Raw genomic sequence first — 16004 nt, 5'->3', positions numbered from 1 at the left:
TTTGATGGTGGCAGAATACAGGGTTAATAGCAGGATTCTTAGCAGTGTGGAGGAACAAAAGGATTTCGGGAACTACATCCATAGATCTCTCAAAGTTGCTGCGCAAGTTGGTAGGGTAGTTAAGAAGGCCTGTGGTGCACTGGCTTTCATTAGTCATCGGATTGAGTTCAAGAGCCATGAAACAGTGCTGCAGCTCCATAAAGCCTTGGTTTAGACCACACTTGGAGAATTGTATTTTGTTCTGGTCACCTCACTACAGCTGTGATGTGGAAGCTTTTGAGAGGGTGCAGAGGAGATTTACCAGAATGCTGACTGGATTAGAGAGCGTGTCTTAGGAGGATAGGTTGAGAGGGCTGGGGCTTTTCTCTTTGGAGTGAAGGAGGATGAGAGGTGGCTTGATAGAGGGGGAAGGTAGATGAATGGGGGAGGGGGATTAAGTAAGAAGCTGGGAGATGATAGGAGGAAGGGGTAAAGGGCTGGAGAAGGAGGAATCTGAGAGGAGAATAGACTGCGGAAGAAAGGGAAGGAGGAGGGGTACCAGAGGGAGGTGATAGACAGGTGAAGAGAAGAGAAGTGGTGAGAAGGAGCCAGAGGGGAGAATGGAAAAAGAGAAAAGGGGAGGGGATAGAAAGCACCAGAAGTGAGAAGTCGATGTTCATGCAATCAGGGTGGTGGCTAACCAGATGGGATATGAAGTGTTACTCCTCCAACTGGATTGTCTAGAGATTTGTTCTGCTGCCGATGCTAGTCCTGTGCTCTCCAGTCTCCTAGTCTGACATGTGTTTGCATTCTCTTTCAGATGTCCGAAGGTCGTCGGTGTCAGGTACACCTTCTGGACGACAGGAAGCTGGAACTTCTTGTTCAGGTGAGTGAGGTCAACATCTGTCATATTCAGTGAGAAGTGTAGCCATTGACTCTGCTAGCTCCCTCTGCACTCTCCTTGTTCAAGACTTTGGACTTCTGCATTTGTATATTATCTATAGTCACTTGGAATTAGAACACTGCTGTGCAGTACAGGCCCTTCGTAGAAAAGTACAGAAGTAAAGTACAGTACAGAAGCAGGCCCTTCGGCCCATCCAGTCCCTGTTGAACATTTAAACTGCCTACTCCCATCGACCTGCACTGGGACCATAGTCCTCTTTACTCTTATTGGGCACATACCTATCCAAACTTCTCTCAAACGTTGAAATTGACTCCTCATCTACCACTTGCGCTGGCAGCTCGTTCTATGCTCTCACAACCCTCAGCGTGAAGAAGTTCCCCCTCATGTTCCCCTTAAACTTTTCACCTTTCTCCCCCCAACCCATGACCTCTAGTTGCAGTCCCACCCAACCTCTGTGGGGGAAAAAAAGCCTGCTTGTAACCTACTCTTGAGGTCAATCTACCCTCCATTTTTCTATTAGCCATGTGCCTAGCTAAAAGTCTCCTAAATATTCCTAATGTACCTGCTTCTACCACCACCCCTGCCAGGATATTCCACACCCTCACCCCTCTCTGTGTAGAAGACCTACCTCTGCCATCCACTCTAAACTTCCCTCCATTTACCTTTAAAGTTTGTCCCCTCATATTGGCCATTTCTGCCCTGGGGAAAAATTCTCCCCAATCTCTGACTGTCTTCTCAATCTATGCCTTTTATCATTTTCTACACCTCTATCAAGTCACCTCTCAAAACATCATGTTGAAGACTCCTATAAAATAGACATGTGTAAAACATACTTACAGTCTGATGTATGCAATCAGCATAATGGCTTGTTGGTTACATTACTAGGGATAATCATCCAGAGCTCGGGTCTAATGATACAGAGTTGAGTTCGTTGGGTGCCACAGTATCATAGCGGTTAGTGTGATGCTATTGCAGCTCAGGCCGTTCTGGAGTTCAGAGTTGAATTCCGGCATTGTTCTGTAAGATATCTCTGTACATCCTCCCTGTGGAATGTGTGGATTTTCTCTGGGTGCTCCGGTTTATTCCCACGGTCCATAGACCTGCCAGGTAGGTCAGTTGGTCATTGTAAATTGTCCCAGGATTAGGTTAGGGTTAATCAGGGTTGTGGGGCTGCTGGGGCAGCACGGCTCAAAGGGCTGGAAGGGCCAACTCTCATTGTATCGCTAATTAAAATCTCTCCATGCCACTGGGAAATTAAGGAAATGTTAGAATCAGAATTGAGTTTATTATCACTGTCGTGTGTAATATGGTCACTTGGGTGTAATTGGGCGGCACGGGCTCATTGAGCCGGAAGGGCCTGTTACCGTTCTGTATCTCTGAATAAATAACATACAAATAAATAAGAAATTATGTTTCTTATATGAGACTTGAAGAAGGGTCTTGGCCCAAAACGTCGCTATCTGTTCATTTCCATAGACACTGCCTGACCTGCTGAGTTCCTCCAGCATTTTGTGTGTGTAGCTTTGTGGCAGCAGTACATTGCAAAGGCACAGTACTACTATAAATTACAAAATGAATAAATAGTGCATAAAAAAGGAATAGTGAAGTAGTGTTCATGGGTTCGTGGACTTTTCAGAAATCTAGTGGTGGAGGGGAAGAAGCTGTTCCCAAATCATTGAGTGTGTGGTTTTAGGCTCCTGTATCTCCCCCTTGGCAGTAGCAATGACAAGAGGGGATGTCCTGGCTGATGGGGGTCCTTAGTGATGAATGCTCTCTTTTCGAGGCATCACCTCGTTAAAGATGTACTTGATAACACCATAAGACCATAAGCCCTAGGAGCAGAATTTGGACATTCGGGCCATCAAGTCTGCTCTGCCATTCCATCATGACTGATTTATTATACCTCTCTCAACCCTATTCTTCTACCTTCTCCCTGTAACCTTTGACACCCTGACTAATCAAGAACCTATCAATCTCCACTTTAAATGTACCTAATAACTTGGCCTCCACGGCCAACTGTGGCAACGAATTCTGACGATTCTCCACCATCTGGCTGAAGAAATTCTTCCTCATCTGTATCCTAAAGGGACATCCCTCTATTTTGAGGCTGTGCCCTCTGGTCCTAGACTCTCCCACTGTAGGAAACATACTCTCCGCATCCACTCTATCATATTCAATATATGACAGGTTGCAATGTGATCCTACCTCCCTGCTTCCAAATTCTTCTAAACTTCAGCGAGTACAGGCCTAGAGCCACAAATTGCTCCTCGTGTTAACCCTTTCACTCCCAGGATCATTCTTGGGAACCTGCTCTACCTCCTCTTCAATGCCAGCACATCCTTTCTTAGGTCTGGGACCCAGAGCTGCTCTCAATGCACCAGCTGTGATCTGGCCATCATCACTTGAGACCAGTGGGGAGGGTTGTGCCCATGACGGAGCTGGCAGAGTTTTTTTAATGATCAGCCTGAGTTAGTTTACTGATGTTCTTCAACTTCAATCCCACAACATGGGAGACCTTTAACTGTACTCGGAAGCGACCCACAGACCAAATACTGTAAAAGGATAGAGGGCCATCAGTGGAAAATGGCTCTGTTCACATGGTGGTGATGGGGGTTGGAGATCAGGTTATTAAAGACCCATTGAAGCCCTCCATTGGTCAGGGTCAGCCATGGACATTGCGTCCCAGCGGTCTATGTACACACAAGCCAGGACTATGCAATATGGAGAGCAAGCTGTTCCCCATGCAGCAGGCTCCCCTGTCCGTGCAGCTGATGAATCCAAGGGAATGGCAGAGACCAATACAGTCTGACACCAGTGGTGTTGCAGGAATTGCTAGTCAGCAATGAATTTAACATAGGACTGCCTTAATCACTCCAGCTTTGGATTTTACTTCATGGGTTACTCCCGAAGCCTTCTCCATGAGTGGGTATAGTTGCAAGGGGGCGGAGGTTTGAGATCAGAGTTTTCCTTCTCCTAGGTGAGCTGCCAGCCACAGCTGACAAGCCCCCTCTGCCCAAAGTGACTGGTTTTAAGGCAGCAGAAACCCACCTTTGCCGCTTCTCCTGTCAGGAGAAATGGTTCTGATGAGCTTAGTAGCGAAGCCACAAGTGAAGGCCAGGAGCTGAACTTGGTTGTCAGAGGCTATTTGAGAAGCACACCATTGGGGGTACTTAATAGGCAGTGGGAATTTACCCCCAATACCTCCCCCAGTTATGACAACCTTAAGGAATCATATAATGGAGAATTCATGTCAACAGTGGTTGGTTGGGTATCTTGCCCTTTAGAGTTAGAGTCACACAGAACGCTACAGCACAGAAACAGGTACTTTATCTCATCTAGGCTGTGCAGAATTATATAATTCTTCCTAGTCCTATCGACCCTCACCTGGACCATAGCTCTCCATACCCCTCACGTCCATGTATCTATCCAACCTTCTGTTAAATGTTGCAATCAAATCCACTTCCACTGGCAACTCTTTCAACACCTCTGAATGAAGAAGTTCCCCCTCAAGTTCCCTTTAAATATTTCACCTTTCACACTTAACCTATGACCTTTAGTTCATGCCTCGCATAACCTCAGTGGAAAAGACCTGCTTACATTTGCCCTCATAACTTTGTATACCTCTATCAAATCTCATCTCATTCTCCAATGGTACAAGGAATAAAGTTCTAACCTACTCAACCCTGTAACTCAGAGCCCTGTATCTAAAAAGGCATTTTCGAAAGTACGGTTCGAAGAGAAATCTGTTATTCATTCTGAAGCAATCCTAGCCTCTGTGTTTTCCCCTCATTTCCCCATACTAACCCTCTCCCCACCTCCTTCACAAGCCCTCTCCACCCACTCCCCACATCTCCGTCTCAAAACCTCTCCCCACCTCCTTTGCAAGCCCTTTCCATACACTCCCTACATCTCCGTCTCAAAGCCTCTCCCCACACTAACCCTCCCTCGACCTCAAACCTCTCCCCATCTCCTTCATAAGCCCTCTCCCCACACTCTTCTTCACTATGCCTGCCTGTACCCTTTTGCTCAAGCTATTCTCCTCCAGTAACCCCTGTCTGTAGCTGCAGGTAACCTGATTTACCTGAGACCAGCAGGCAAGATGCTGATGTGACTGGATTTAAAGATAACAATTAGTTTTATCTGTCACATGTACATCAAAACAGAGTGAAATGCGTCATTTTGCAACAAGGATATGCTAGGGGCAGCCCACAAGTGCCACCCTGCTTCTGGTGCCAATGTAACAAGCCCACAACTCACCAACCCTAACCCGCACGTCTTTGGAATGCGTGAAGAAACCAGAGCACCTGATGAAACCCACACGGTCACGGGGAGAACATACAAACCCCTTACAGACAATGGCAGGAATTAAACCCTAATTGGTGATTGCTGGAGCTCAAGTGTTACACTGATCGCCACACTACCATATCCCTATATTTACTAGGCGAGCTCCCACTGTGTTCCGCCTGTGCCTGAGTTGGAACGCTGTGCTTCAGTCCTGCGTGCCTTCACTGCGTGGAGAGGTGGGCAAAACCCTCCTTGTGTCAGCACTGCTCTGCGATTGACATGAGGAGTCTTGGCAGAACGAGGCCAATTCACTCCGACCCGCAGTTCCTCCGTTCCTTGGCAGCTGTCGGAAAATGCACACAGGCACGCGCCCATGTAAACCTGCCCGTACACGCAACTGAGTACACGCACACACAGATGCTGATCATAAGCGTGATCAGACACCCTCTCAGGGACACAGTGAGCGTACACACACACACACACACACACACACACACACACACACACACACACACACACACACACACACACACACACACACACACACACACACACACACACACACACACACACACACACACACACACACACACACACACATATATATCAGAATCAGGTTTGAAATATGCCGTGAATTTTTCTTTGTATTGTGGCAGCAGTGCAATGTAGGGCATTAAAGATTACTGTACATCGCAATAAAAAATAAAACAAATAAATTATGCAAAAGGTGCTTATGACGACACACGTGCATGCATGGGTGCACTGACACACGTGGTTTCTTTCATATCTACAGTCGGACTTCAAACATGCCAGTGCAGTTTTTCTCCAGCACCTTGGAATTGCCTTTAAGACCAAATGTTAGTGAAGGGCGGCTTTCTATTTTAAAACTGAAGTGAAATGTCACTGAACGAGTGGATATGACCTGTAGTCAGAATAATCTCTGCCCAGTACACATCTGACTGGCAATTCTGTCACACATGAATTACAGAGATTAACTTGCCTCACTTAACAACCCCGCGACTTAACCGCCTTAACGAACAAGGGCCCTAGTTTTAAAACTCTGCTCCCTGTCTGTAGCAGAGTCCTGGGGGACCGTGGTCTTTAAGTGTAGTGCTTGTTTTGGCAAAATGTTAAGTTGCCTTGGTTTCTGCTCTGCTATTTTCATAGTCCTGTTTGGAAAGAAATTTGTCACGTTGACCTTCGGGAAACTGTTCCCCACTCCGCTCTCTTTTGAATAATCGGAACTGACTGCGATGTGAGTTCTCGGCATTATTAATTCTGGTCATTACCCCCGTAACTGACAGAACATCCCAGGTATTTTATTCACTTGTGCTTTTCTAGCCTGTCTGTTGGGAAGATCTACAGTTTCTGAGTTTAATAGCTCTTGCAGTGTAGCAGTCTGACACAAATTGTGTCACTTTTCAAAAGACAGCTACACTCACTTTAGTACAATGCAAGTCTTGTGTTTACCTTAATGTGATTTTGTTTTAATTCTCACTCTGTATAGAGATATTTTTGTTCTTTTTGGCTGTCGTATACAGTCTCAGCAGTGGAATATTGAGAGACCCGGATAGAGTGGACGTGGAGAGGATGTTTCCTGTAGTGAGGGAGTCTGGAACCAGAGGGCACAGCCTCAGAATATAAAGACAGAATGGACGTGGAGAGGATGTTTCCTGTAGTGAGGGAGTCTAGGACCAGAGTTACAGCCTCAGAATCAAAGGATGGATGTCCCTTTAGAACACAGATGAGGAGGAATTTTTTTAGTGGTGAATCTGTGATCACACTTTCTGGCACCAACATGTCATGCCCAAAATATTCCAGTCTACAAACTTCAGCGATGCTGAGTTAATTATAAATGATATTTCTGAAATTTATAGCTTTTTACAGTAAATAAAAATGCCTTTATCCCTCCATTCCTTTGTACCATGGTTAGCAAAAATCTATAGATCTCAGAAATATAATTAATAATTAACGCAGTGTCATTGGAATTTATAGCAAGGAGGTTCCAAATCTCTCCCTTGCTGTATGTGTTGAGATGTTTCCACCTCTTGCAGAACTCGGGCTTTAGTCCTTAGATCAGGCCCCAGTCTTAGCAGCCCAGGCACTGAAAATAGTTTGGCTGCAAGATCTTTTCTTTGTGTGTGAGACAGAGAGAGAGGAAGGGAGAGGGAGGGACAGTTGCGAGTATGTGAGAGAGAGAGAGTTAGGCAGGTGAGGAAAAGAAGAAGGAGGAGGAAAGGGGAAGGAAAAAATACCTGAAAAGAAATTCATGTTCATGCCATCAAGTTGAAGGCTACCTAGATGGAATATGAGGTGTTGCTCCTCCAATCTGAGTGTGGCCTCATCTGGGCAGAAGAGGAGGCCTTGGACCGATATATCAGAGCAGGAAAGGGAAAGGGAATCAGAATTAAAATGTCTGGCCACCAGGAAACTCCACTTTAGGTGAAATGAGCGGAGGTGCTCAGTGAAGCGGTCCCCCAATTTATGATGGGTCTCACCAACGTAGAGGAGGCCACACCAGGAGTTCCAGACACAGCAGATGACCACAGCAGATTCACAGATGAAGTGTTGCCTCACCTGGAAGGACTGTTTGGGGCCCTGAAGTGACAGAGGAGGTGAATGGGCAGGCGTAGCATTTCTGTCACTTGGGATATGCGCCAGGAGGGAGATTAGTGGGGAGGGACCAATGGACAAGGGAATCACAGAGGGAGTTACTTGTGGAAAATGGAGTGTGAGGGGGAGAGGTAAAGAGGTGTTTGGTCTGTATGTTTGTTTGCATACAGTTTGTTTACCAGTCCTGTCGAAGGGTTTCGGCCTGAAACGTCGACTGTACTTTTTTCCATAGATGCTGCCTGGCCTGCTGAGTTCCTCCAGCATTTTGTGTGTTCAGGTTTCCGCCATCTACAGATTTTCTCTTGTTTGTTACCTGTGTGTGTGTTTGTGCATGCAGTGTTAATTCATTAGACTGAGTCTTTCCCAGACACAATAGCAGACTATATTTATAGAGGTCTGTAACATCACAAAGCACCCCAAGGCACTTAAGGAGCAAGCATCACATACCCTTGTGACTTGGGGAGACAGTTTGAAATGATGCATAGCTTTAGATCAAAACAGGATAGATATTTGGAGCAATTCACTGGAGAGAGCTATGTAAAATAGGGCCAGTGTGTTAATGTGAATCTCTCTGTCAGATGAGGCTGCTCAAAACCCTCCCACCATTGACTCAGGGTCAGCTTGCATCACGGCGCTTTTCTATTTCTGTCGAGCCGTTCCACTAATCCACCAGTGGGCTTGGGCATCACAGAGAGAATAATGTTCTGCGGCGTTTTCTCCCGTGGCAACAGGAAATCAGCAAATCTTAGACCGTTATATCAAATCCTCCAACAAACCTCAGACCGACAGGGCCGACTTTGGTTGTGCAATTAGAACACAGAGCAGTACCAGCACGCACAGGACCAGGCTGTTTAGCCCACAGTGTGCCAAACCAAATAAATCTGTGATCAAATGGCCAACTAAACTCATCCCCTCTGCCAAGATAATGTCCACATCCTTCCATTTTCCTTACATTCATGTGCCTATCTAAATGTCTCTTAAAAGTCTTTAATGTATCTGCCTCTACTGCCACCCCCAGCAGTGCATTCCAGACACCCACCAGTCTGTGTAAAAAAACTTTCCCCTCACATCTCCTTTGAACTTACCCCCCTTACCTTCAATGCATGTCCTCTGGTGTTAAACATTTCAACCCTGGGGAAAAGATATTGTCTGTATGCTCTGTCTATGCCCCTCGTAGTCTTATAATCAGATCTCCCCTCAGCCTCCTTCGCTCCAGAGAAAACAGCCCGTTTGTCCAATCTCTCATTATAGCACATCCCCTCTAATCCAAGCAGAATCCTAGCAAACCTCTTCTGCACCCTCTCCAAAGCCTCGACATCCTTTCTATAATGGGGCGACCAGAACTGTAGGCAATACTCCAAATGCAGCCTAACTAGCGTTTTAAAAAGCTGCAACATAACTTATGTCTTCCCAATGGTTCGATACCCCCTTCTGCTATTAAATCACAGTTGGGTTTATAAGGTACACCTATGCACAGGTGCAGTGCAACACTTATTTACAGCAACGTCACAGACACGCAGCGACGTGTAAACACACAAAATGCAGGAGGAACTCAGCAGGTCAGGCAGCATCTGTGGGGGGGAAATAAACTGTTAACATTTTGGGCCGAGGCCCTTCATCAGGACTGGGAAAAAGGGGAAGAAGCCAGAATGGGAATGTGGCAGGGTGGGGGTGAGTACAAGCTGGAAGATGACAGGTGAGACGAGGTGAGGGGGAAGTTTGTTTGTTTATTTATTTATTTGCTTGCTTGCTTACTTACTGAGAATCAGTGTGAATTAGGCCCTTCAGACTGCACCACCCAGAAATCCCCCGATTTAACCCTAGCCTAATCATGAGACAAGTTACAATGACCATCTAACCTACCAACCGGTATGCCTTTGGACTGTGGGAGGAAACCGGAGCACCCAGAGGAAACCCACCTGGTCATGGGGAGAACGTACAAACTCCTTACAGGTAGCAGTGGGCGTTGAACTTGGTTCTGCAAAGTGTTGTGCTAACCACTACGCTACCGTGCCCTCCCCAGAATTTAGATGGATGGGGGAGGGAGGATTAAGTGAGAAGCTGTGAGGTGATAGGTGGAAAAGGTAAATCGCTGAAGAAGAAAGAATCTGATAGGAGGGGAGAGTCAGGGAACTAAGTTTAAGAGCAATGAAGTAATGTTGTAGCTCTATAAAACCCTGGTCAGACCACACGGAATACTATGTGCAGTTCCAGTCACCCCATTCTAGGAAGGATGTGGAGGTTTTAGAGAGGACACAGAGGAGATTTACCAGGATGCTGCCTGAATTAGAGAGCATGTCTTATGAGGATGGGTTGAGTAAGCTAGTGCTTTTCTCTTTGAAGCGAAGGAGGATGAGAGGTGACTTGATAAAGATGTACAAGATGATAAAGCATAGATTGAATTGACAGCCAGAGACCTTTTCCCAGGCTGGAAATGGTTAATACCAGGAGGCGTAATTTTAAGGTGATTCGAAAAGTACAAGGAGGGATGTTAGAGGGAAGATTTTGTACACAGAGAGTGGTGGGTGCATGAACACCCTGCCAGGGGAGGTGGTAGAGGCAGATATATTAGGGACATAGACAGGCACATGGATGAGAGAAAAATGGTAGGTTAGATTGATCTTGCAGTAGGTTAAAAGGTTGACACAACATCGCGGAACGTAAGTAGTGCAAAAAAGAGACCAGAAACAGTGAGGTAATGTTCATGGGTTGCTTCATTGTTTATTCAGAAATCTCATGGTAGAGGGGAAGAAGCTGTTCCTGAAATGCTGATTATGTGGCCCCAGGCTCCTATACCTCCTCCTTGATGGTAACGATGAGAAGAGGCAGGTCCTGGGTGGTGGGGGTCTTAATGATGGATGCCGCCTTTTTAAGGCATCCCCTTTTGAAGATGTCCCTGATGGTGGGATGGGGGGGGGGGGTGTGTAAGTAGAGGATATTTCCTTGCAATTCACTTTTGAAATCTTCATATGGCTGCAGTGATTGTCTCCAGGTTTGGGCTGTTCAGGGAATTAGATTCATGTTATTTATGAAAGCTAGCTGTGGCATCCAGGTTCCAAATTAATGCCTGTCTCTTCCAACTCTGATACATCATCGATGAATCTTTTAATCTGCAACTCCTCACAGATGCTAAAATATAATACTGCTCTGTTTCAGTGGTCAGGGGTGGTGGAGTGACTATAAAACTCTGAGATTTCCTGCACTCTGTTACCACTTTAAAAGAAGCCAGATCTACTTTCACAGAGTGGTTTGCGTTCTGCACCACTGCCAATGCAGAATGAATGAACTAACTGTGTGAGTCCGGCTCTGAAGTGCTCGCATGGTTCCAGGGTGGATTAGTTCCCAAAGTGAGGCAGTTACTGGGACGGCTAGAGAAAGGAAGGTGGGGGGCACAGAGGGGCTCTCACACTGAAGGGAAGCAAATGCCCCAGGATCCAGCAGTGGACCAGTCTCACTTTGAAGGAAGCGACGCCTTACCATCAGGCAGGAGGTTCCACGCCACCAGGTTCAGGAACCGTTACTGCCATCAGCCTCCTGAATCACCGTGGATAACTTCACTCACCTCAACGCTGAACTGGTTCCACAATCTATGATTGGACTTCCAAGGACTCTACAACTCATGTTCTCAGCTAACCATCTTGTACTCCTTCCCCTCCCCCTACCTTACTCTGGCTTCTTCCCCCTTCCTTTCCAGTCCTGATGAAGGATCTCAGCCCAAAATGTCAACTCGTTATTCCCCTCCATAGACCTGCTGAGGTTCACCAACATTTTGTGTTACTCTGGATTTACAACATTTACAGAATCTCTTGTATTCTCATGATTATTTTTGTTTATCTCAGTTGGTCTTTTTTTTCCATATTGGCTGTTTGTCAGACTATGTTTATGTATCGTTTTCATTAATTCTATTGCTTTTCTATATTGTCCTGTAAATGCCTGCAAGAAAATTAATTGCAAGGTAATTTATGGTGACATATACATACTTTGATATTAAACATACTTAAAAAAATCTCTTCTCAGCAGCATAACAGTTTGTGTAACGTTATTACAGTGCCAGCCCTAGATCTGGAGTTCAATTCCCACCACCCTCTGTAAGGAGTTTTATACATTCTCCCTGTAACTGTGCAGGTTTCCTCCCACATTCCAAAGACGTATGGTTAGAGTTAGTGAGTTGTGGACATGCTATATCAGTTCTGTCTATTGCAACATGATTTATTTTGACACACAAGGAGGCCATTTGGCACATTAGGATCTGTGCTGGCTCCCAGCAGGGAAATCCTTAAGGCCTCTTCCCATTTCCATGTACGAATTCTTGCAACTTGTTCTCAAGTCAAGTTTATTACCATCTGCACAAGAACAGCGAGGCAGAGGTATAATGAAAAACTTACTTGCAGCAGCATCACAGGCATAGAACCACAGACAACTCCCAGAATATACATTATACAGTACTGTACATATGTCTTAAGCATGTATATATAGTTAGGGTGCCTAAGACTTTTGCACAGTTCTGTATTTGTCAATGAGGGACAAGTTTGTAAATAAAAGTTCAAAGTAAATTAATTATCAAAGTACATATATGTCAACATATAAACCTTGAGATTAATTTTCTTGTGAGCATACTGAATAAATCTGTAATAGAATAATAACCATAATAAAATCAATGAAGGACCAAACCAGAAGGATGGGCAGACAGCCAGTGTGCAAATACAAGAAGAAAGAAACAACTGACTTCTGAAAGTTCCTTGCATTAAAAACATCAGAATCCAAGATAGTGTTCCTTTGCTGAGGTATGGTTCAGAATAATAATAATAAATAATCAATAAATATTGAGAAAATAAGATGAAGAATCCTTGAAAGTGAGTTGTGGGAACATCTCAATGATGGGGCAAGTCAAGTTGAGTGAAGTTAACCCCTTTCGGTTCAAGTGCCTGAATAGTTGAGGGGTAATAACTGTTCTTGAACCTGGTGGTGTGGGTCCTGAGGTTCCTGTACCTTCTTCCTGATGTCATCAGTGAGAAAAGACCATATCCTGTGTGGTGGGGGTCCTTGATGATGGGTGCTGTTTTCCTGCAACGTCATTTCATGTAGATGTGCTCAGTGGTGAAGGCGGCTTTACCTGTGATGGGCTGGTCTACTGCTTTTTGTAGTAAATCTGGTGGAAGCAAAGAATATTGGGAATGGCGAGGATAGAGCACCGCGGCGGAGGTGTGGGACAGGTGACAGGGGAGTATCCGGGGGGGGAGGGGGGAGGATAGCGCAGGTGCAGACATACCCAACCCTGAGACAGCAGCTCTGATTCTAAACAATTAGTTTACTGATCATTACAGAATGTCTCTCTGGTGCTTACCAATCTCTCCCCTCTCCCTGCCCCCTTCCCACTCCCAGTCCACAACAGAGACCCATATCAGAATCAAGGTTATCATCACTCACATATGTCATGACATTTGTTTTCTTTTGCAGCAGCAGTAAAGTGCAATATATAAAATTACTCCAGTATTGTGCAAAAGTCTAAGGCTCCTTAGTTTTATATATATATAGCTAGGACTTTTGCACAGTACTGTAAATTATGCAAGTCAGTGGAGAGAGAAAGAGCTGGGCAAATACAAGAACTTAGTGCATAAAAATGATATAATCAAAGAGAAGTCCATGGTAGTGTAAGAAGTGGTTCATAATTGTTGGATTGGACAGTTTAATTGTTATTTTCTTTGCAGCTTAATTACTTGCTAGTACTTTTATAACTTCTTATATACATGTAACTGTTTAGTATGTTTCCCAGTCGTCACAGTATGCATATGCAATTATTCAGCTTGTCACAACAGCTTGTGCTCAGCTCGTGGCCACATTATGTATATGCATTTTTTCAGTGTGTCTCCTAGTGGTTACATTTTTGTATGATTCTGGAAAGCTCTGGAAGCGTCTCTGGTGCTGCAGTATTTAAATAGGGGCTATGTGATAGGTTGACTCTTACCTGTAAATTTGAATAAAATGTTTCTTAGCTGTGGATTTTAAAGAAGTCTGACTATAAAGCAGTGCCATTTTTTGCTCTTCTGTCTGTCCTCTGTCCATTTTTTGATTTTCTTTATTCAATAACGCTTAATAAACCGATTGTGAAGCAATGAGATTTGTATCTCTTTCCAAGCTTCTGAAAGATCCTTGGATTAAAAACATCGGAATCCATCATAATGTTCCATTGCTGAGGTAGGGAATCAGGTTGTGCAGTTCAGTTCAAGAACCTGTTGGTTCTCTCACATATGCCCTGTCATCCCCTATGATTCTTTTGCTTCTTATTTACACTGGGGTTAATTTACAGTGGGCAGTTAACCAACCAGCAGTCTTTGGGATGTAAGAAGAAACTGGAGCACCAAGAGAACAGAAACTCCAGAGTGGTAGAGGGTGGTATCAAATCTGGGCCCCTGGAGATGTGAGGCAGTGGTACAAGCTGCTGTTTAGTGACCAAGAGCGTGCGGTTCGAGTGTAGGATACAACAGCGCCAGTAAACAGAAGTTGGACAGGACCAGAATCTTGTCTGTGAGATCTTCACGGACTTTGGTTAGGTACGTGGATTGAGGGGTATGGAGGATCTTGGTCTACGTTCTGGTCGATGGGACTTGGCAGAATAACAGTTCAGCATGGACTAGATGGGCCAGAGGGCCTGTTTCCATGCTGTAGTGCCCTATGACTGTATCGGTCTATGAATTTGTTTATCTGACATTGTGGTCAAACCTGGTCAGTACATGATAAACAATATTTGGCAGTTAGCACAGCAGTTTATAGCACAAACATTCACCAGTCAAGATTCAATTCTCATCATTGTTTCCACATTCTTCTGTGACTGCACGGGTTTCCTCCCACATCCTACAGACAAGTGGGTTAGGGGCTGTGAGTTGTGGGCATGCTATGTTGGCACTAGAAGCGTGGCAACACTTGCAGGCTGCCCCCCTCCCCCCAGCACTGCCTCAGACTATGTTGATCGTTGACACAAACAGGGCATTTCCCTGTATCTTTGATGGTAAATAAAGCAAATCTTTAAACAGAAGTTAGCCACACCAAAGCTAACTCTTGTCTGCAAGATCTTCACAGACTCTGTTGACTTAATATTCCGGTCAAAGAAAATATTTACTAACTGGGTCAGTACACGGTAGACCTTTGTAGAATTTGGACTGGGTTGATATCGAAAGACCTGCCTCCCTCCCCAGATCTAAGGCAGATGGTGAGGAACTCAGCTTGTCTGTGTGTAGCCTGCCCTCGAAGCAGCTGAGCTGAAACGGGTCATCGGGGTCCACGAGCATGAGTTTTTAATTAACTTTTGACTTGAAGGTGAAATTCTTCTGCGGGAGAATGTACAGCCCAGGAACAGGCCCGCTGGCCCTCGGTGTCTGGGCTGACCATAATGCAAATTTAAACTAATCTCACTGTCTGCATAACAGAATCAGAATCAGGGTTAATATCACTGGCATATGCCATGAAATGCGTTGTTTTGCAGTAGCAGTACAGTGAAATACATTTTAAAAATTGCTATTTTAGTTACAATAAGAAATATATTTATATATAAAATATTTAAAAAATAAATGGATGGTGCAAGAAGGGAGCAAAATAGTGAGAGAGTGTCATAGGTTCCTGGACCGTTCAGAAATCTGATGGCAGAGGGGAAGAAGCTGTCCCTAAAATGCTGAGTGTGGGTCTTCAGGCTCCTGGTTGCATCAGTGCCTGCTATGGAACAGCAGTGAATAGAAAATCCTACTGAAAGTAGTGGATACATCCCAGCCCATCATGTTCATGATGGATGCTGCCTTCTTGAGGCATCACCTTTCGGTGATGTGTCAGGGAATATAAAGGAGCCTTGACCTATAAGCAGAGCAGTGGAGGCGATGTAGTGGGTGACGATCATTTTAATAATAAAATGCAAAAATGGCAAGCCACGAGGGCCACAAAACAAGAGAGAACAGAAACCAAACATGAAAGACAACAAAGCAAGCAGGGAGAGTGAAAGCTAGAAGCAACTTGTTGATTCTGTTTGGTTCAGTGAGTGAACAAGGACTGTGGATGACAGCAGGGTTTTTAAATAGGCTGCAGGTGATGAGTCTGGGACGAGTGGCAGGCGACTCCAATTAGCTGGATGAAGCTCGAAAGCTAGCTGCATGTGCAGGCCTGACAAGGCGTCCTTGTTGGTGGGGAGACTAGTGCCCGTGGTGGAGATGGCTGAGTTTACAACCCTCTGCAGCCTTTT

At 45.1% G+C, this 16004-nt stretch overlaps 1 protein-coding gene across 8 annotated transcripts in view; it reads left to right on the top strand.

The window, feature by feature from the left end:
* frmd4a (FERM domain containing 4A) overlaps positions 1-16004 on the top strand; it is a 496550-nt gene that overhangs the window by 262273 nt on the left and 218273 nt on the right. For all 8 annotated transcript variants that reach the window (XM_073066422.1, XM_073066423.1, XM_073066424.1 and 5 more), the window contains one exon: positions 800-865. In XM_073066422.1, the coding sequence (XP_072922523.1) occupies positions 800-865 (66 nt within the window). The remainder of the gene's footprint in view (positions 1-799; positions 866-16004) is intronic.

This window comes from Hemitrygon akajei, chromosome 14 (assembly GCF_048418815.1).
Source record: "Hemitrygon akajei chromosome 14, sHemAka1.3, whole genome shotgun sequence".
NCBI lineage: Eukaryota > Metazoa > Chordata > Chondrichthyes > Myliobatiformes > Dasyatidae > Hemitrygon > Hemitrygon akajei.
The sequence above is the reverse complement of the archived record's forward strand: the minus strand, read 5'-3'. Positions and strand labels throughout refer to the sequence as shown.